General features: G+C 34.2%; 1 protein-coding gene across 1 annotated transcript in view; it reads left to right on the top strand.

Annotated features, from left to right (window-relative positions):
* The window catches only part of LOC107565138 (ribose-phosphate pyrophosphokinase 1), a 6,611-nt gene extending 3,818 nt beyond the window's left edge, over positions 1-2,793 (top strand). Inside the window, exons 6-7 of the mRNA XM_016250350.1 lie at positions 150-309; positions 1,987-2,793. Of these exons, the coding sequence (XP_016105836.1) occupies positions 150-309; positions 1,987-2,079 (253 nt within the window). The 3' untranslated portion in view covers positions 2,080-2,793. The remainder of the gene's footprint in view (positions 1-149; positions 310-1,986) is intronic.
* Positions 2,794-5,442: the final 2,649 nt, after the last annotated feature.

The following is a 5,442-nucleotide window of genomic DNA, read 5'->3' as shown; positions in this document are numbered from 1 at the left end:
TGTGTGTGTCTGTGTGTGTGTGTGTGTGTGTCTTTGTCTCTGTGTGTGTGTGTGTGTGTGTGTGTGTGTCTTTGTCTCTGTGTGTGTGTGTGTGTGTCTGTGTGTCTGTGTGTGTGTGTGTGTGCGCGTGTCTGTGTGTATGTGTTCAGGTTAATATCAGCAGGAGCGGTTAAAGTGTATGCTATCCTCACCCATGGCATCTTCTCTGGACCAGCCATCTCACGCATCAACAACGCCTGCTTTGAGGCTGTAGTTGTGACCAATACAATTCCCCAGGAGGAGAAGATGAAGCATTGTCCCAAAATACAGGTTTGTCCCGTCAGGATGCTTGTGTTCAACAGGAAACACTGTAGTCTGTGTCTGTACTGAAGCAGCATACAATAGTCTTTTCCTAAGTGTTTAGTTACTTTTTTATTTAATTTTTAAGGTGTTTTACACGGGAGATGCAAAAGATGCATTTTACTTTATTTTCCTTAAAGGGCTAAAGTAACTCTATAATGACAATATATAACTTTTTTACTACTTTCACTGTTTTCTTTTTGTAATTTTTAAAAAATTGAACATTGAAAGAGTGTGTTTTGTAGACAAAAGTAGTTTGTGTTTAGAAATCTTATAAATGTATGCAGTGGTGAGCAGTAAAAGAGACCCAGTATTGGTAAAAAATACTTAAGCTAGGGTAATATGTATTGCATGATGCCAAAAAGTTAATATTTGTTCATGAAAAAGTGTACATTGTTCGGTTTATTGTGATAAAGATATAGAAAAATTATAGTGGCTAAGATATAAATATATATATTTAAAAAAAGTAAATATATTAATATCATATTTTAAAATGTAATAGTTTCATTATAAATACACTAATTATCTCTAAATCGGCCGCCCAGTTTAATAAATATAAGGGAAAAGAAATGGAAAAGTCAGCAAGGTATATATCATAATGACAATTATTCTTTTAGTCCCAACAGCAGGGGTGCATTTTACCCCCAATACCATACTTGTGTATATGTAGCTGAATTATTGAAAAACTGTCCTTGAACAAAACTAAAAATCATTGACGAGACCTTTCTTAAAATATAGTCAATAAATGTTATCAATGCTTAAAAATTCTTAATGAGAATCATTTATAAATCTGCTGCTGTCAACAAAGAGAAGCACTGGGGACTTCCTGCCAAAACACAAGCTCCATCAACATTCATAAATGTTAGTATTGTAATTTTACTGTTGTTCTGTTAAATAAAATAAAAAAGACTAATAATGACAACAGCTCTATTAATACATGTATTATAACATTCACACAGTGTTCACATCTGTAATAGATTTGTATCTGTGGGATCTGTAATATGTTCTAATGTTTTAAAAGAAGTCTCTTCTGCTCAGCAAGGCTGCTTTTATTTGTACAGTAAAAAATACAGGCCTGAGTCAAGACACGGGTCTCAAAAATGACAAAAAAAATTTTTTTTTTACTAATTTAATAATGCTAAGTTAAATTGTGCTTCATTGGTGTAATGTCTGCTAGAATGTTTAGAAAAAAATGTTCACTATTTTTAAATCGTATTTTTTTTTTTTTGTAATTGATTATTTTTCCTTTGAAAAGCAAGACAAAACAGTACAAAGTGAAATTTGGGTATTTAATTTCTGCAATGGTAAAACTAATAATTGCCAAAGTGCATGGGGAAACAAATGCAAAAAACAATGTTTGGTATTCGGCCCAGTGTTTAATTCTGTTCGGCTCAGGCTAAGAATTTTCATTTCGGTGCATCCCTAATCTACCACTTTAAAACTCATTAAATATTAGATCACAGAATCAACTTTGCTTTGCTGCCTGCGATCGCATCAAGAATCAGCCCAGAAACACAGTGCAGTGGTTTAGAGGAGAATGCAGCCTAGAAACAGAACAGCCTGTATGCCGTGTGATAGAGCTGTCTTCTCCGTTTGGCTTGGTATGATGCAGATTCTCTTTCATGCTAAGCTGGCTGATCTCTGCAGGTCATCGACATTTCCATGATCCTCGCCGAGGCCATCCGCAGGACCCACAACGGCGAGTCCGTGTCGTATCTCTTCAGTCACGTCCCTTTGTAACGCAACACACGACCGAACCGGGAGCATCTGAGCCAGTGTGTTCCCAGAGCGGAGGACTGCTTCAGCTTTCACAGGCTGTTCCTCTCAGCAAATCACTGTTACAATCTGTGCCTGAACGCCAGGCGTTAGGTTAACCAGAGCTTCTCACAAGCTCATTTATTTATTTACATCCGTTTGTATTCATTCCTGTGCTTGAGAAAGGTAAAGTCACATGATGAAGAGATAAGCATCCTTCTTGAAGAGAATCGGTGGACACTCTTTATTTTGAGTTCACTAGATTAAAGCGGTTTTAGCTTGTGCAGTTTAACAGTAGATCCTAAACACACATCTGCAGTTTTATTTCACTTTCCGGATTTTGTTTGTCATGGATGTTTTTAATAACTCTTTATATGAACATTTCTATAAATAAAAAAAAAATCATTTTGGTTAGGTTATGCCATTCTGATTACCCTCAGGTTCCTCCTCTGTGTGTTGATTTCATTGATATTTTTGATTTGAATCGTTTGTATTTCAGAATGCGAGGCGGAATTTAATATTAAACTGCTTTGGCATTATTTCGTGTTCGCGTTCTTGAAACATCTGCAGTGTTATAGTTCATATATTCTGATTTTAAATGCATTCTGCTAAGAAGAGATTTTAATTCTTTGAAAACGAACGTTGCTTTTTGTTAATCTGCTAAGAAAGTAATTTGTGGAAGTGAAACGAACATTAAATTAAAACATACTAAACATATAAGCTAATATTCAATAAAAACAAATATATTTTCAGCCGTACAATGACATGTCTCTTTGCAAATAATGTCTTTTTATGCAGTTATTGTTCTATGCATTATGCTAAAAGCCACAAATAATATAGTCTCTTGTGTTAACTGGACAGACAGAGAGGAGTCTGGCAGCTAGACCAAAGTTTTCAATATCGCTCGGATTTATAAAAATTGAGGTAACATTTCATGACCTTTACGTCTTTTTTTGGAGATCACAGATTTCTTTGCAAACTGATTATGCTAAACTATATAATCAACTAGAATAAATATGCATTTTTGTACTAAAGTCTATTGGATTATTTCCCGTGGCTCCGTCTGGTGGACAGCAGTGATATGATCATTCCCAGTGAAACTGGTGAACCTAATCTTTTCCTCAGAAGGACCTGGTCTCCATATGCTATGGAAGCCCGTTTCTGCCACTGAATAAAAAATAAAAAAAAGTAATTGCGACTTTTTATCTCACAATTCTGACTTTTTTTCTCAGATTTGCGTGAAATAAACTCTCAATTGCGAGATATAAAGTCAGAATTGCGAGATAAAAACTCAATTGCGAGTTATAAAGTCAGAAATGCGAGATAAAAACTCAATTGCGAGATAAAAACTCAATTGCGAGTTATAAAGTCAGAATTGCGAGTTATAACGTCAGAATTGCGAGTTATAACGTCAGAATTGCGTGATATAACGTCAGAATTGCGTGATATAAACTTTAAATTGCGAGTTATAAAGTCACAACTGCGAGAACTTTTTTTAGAGAGTTTATATCTCTCAATTATGACTTTTTCACTCGCAGTTGCGAGTATGTATCACGCAATTCTGAGAAAAAAAGTCAGAATTGTGAGATTAAAAAGTCGCAGTTACCTCTTTTATTTTTTATTCAGTGGCGGAAACGGGCTTCCATAATATGCAGTGATGGTGGAATTACTAGCTTAATTACATTTCCCATTAGCGTCGCTGTTTTCTGAATCAAAATAGCTTTTCGGGTAGCGAAGCTCTGTTTTTGATCAAGTAGCGTCAACATAAGCTACATTTTCAAAGCATTTCTGAAGCTCAAGCTCAAATCAGTGTTTTTGTTAAGCAGAAAAATCATTTTCAGGAGAAGTTGCTGAAGGAAAGTCGGATTTGTTGCTAAATGACGTGATGTCATTGCGCGATGACATTATTACGTGATTACGACGCAAAAATGTTAATTTAGATTTGTTCGTAAAATAATATAAATTATATAATATCAAAATATAAATAACTCTATTTTTAAATGCTACATTGAATTATTGAACACTTACATATTTTTTTTTAAACCATTACAATTATTTGTTTTATTAGCTAATAAACTAATAAAACGACACATTCTGAACAATTATAGTTATAAGCAGTGTATTAGTAGTTAGTTAGTATGCTACACGCTAAGAAAAGTCTGTAAAAATAGGGCACAATCTACTATGCTAATATGAGGGTTTTTACCTGCATTTTAAATTACGCATTGTATTTTGTGTTTTCGGGTTACAACGGATAATGGCTTACACATAATGTCCTGAAAAATTACTAGTACCTTTTCCATTTTTCTCAGTATTTTTCTTACAGTGTACTAACTGATCACAGCTACAAGCTAAGGTGTATCATACATTAACAATTATTAAATTATTATAAATTGAACAATTGCAAATAGCAGCTAACTTAATTCGCGTGAGGTGTGTACTGCTAGGCGTCTTTGGTTTCCTCATTTTGTGTGATTTAGATGCAAATTGTTTGCCTTTTTATCGGTTGAGTCACTTATTAAAAGTTGCTAAAAAATGGGCAAATTTTAAAAATAGCTAAATTTTGTTGCTCGGTGCTTTTGGAAGAAAATGTTGCTAGGGTAGTGTGAATCCTCAACTACACCTTTAGCTTGCATGTGAAATATTACATTTTCATTACAAAATCACTTAAATGATCTAAATCTGATGTAAGTTGTTTCTGGATATTGATCTAGGTGTTGGGTGTAGACTTCTGCCATCTGCTGGTTAGAGAAACACTTGTAGAAATCACAGTTGTTGAAAGGTTAGTGTAATGCTCATATATATCCAGCAGAGGCCCATAGAGATCCATTCATTTATCTGGAAGTGGCCAACTGCTTCTCCCACAACTTTTCTGAGATGTATTTTGTAAATATACTTTGAAACCTTATAAAATACATTAAAAAACAGTATTTTTCTCAAAGGTTAGAATTTGTTTTTGTTGTTTGAGGCATTTTGAAGTGCCCGCTTTTGCAATTATGCCACATAAATGTGCAGAAATGCCACACAAGTTGTATATTTTTTTTTAATCTAAAACTCTTTTATTTTACTTAAATGTAAATTAAAACAACACCAAAAAACTAAAACAAAAAAGAAAACAAAAAACAACTGCAATAAGCATATGAATGGTGTGTGCGAGTGTGTGTGTGCGCGCGTTTTTGTGACAAATGAGGACATAAATGTGTATAATGACAAAGGTATGACAGGTATTACAAGGAGAAGGTGACTTTTCAGGACATTACCCCACTTTCCCACTTTTCAAAACGCTTATAAATCACACAGAATGGAGTGTATTGAAAATCTGAAATAGCAGAAAGTCTGGGTAGGTTT

This window comes from Sinocyclocheilus grahami, unplaced genomic scaffold (genome assembly GCF_001515645.1).
Source record: "Sinocyclocheilus grahami isolate Dianchi unplaced genomic scaffold, SAMN03320097.WGS_v1.1 scaffold983.1, whole genome shotgun sequence".
Taxonomy (NCBI): Eukaryota; Metazoa; Chordata; class Actinopteri; order Cypriniformes; family Cyprinidae; genus Sinocyclocheilus; species Sinocyclocheilus grahami.
The sequence above is the reverse complement of the archived record's forward strand: the minus strand, read 5'-3'. Positions and strand labels throughout refer to the sequence as shown.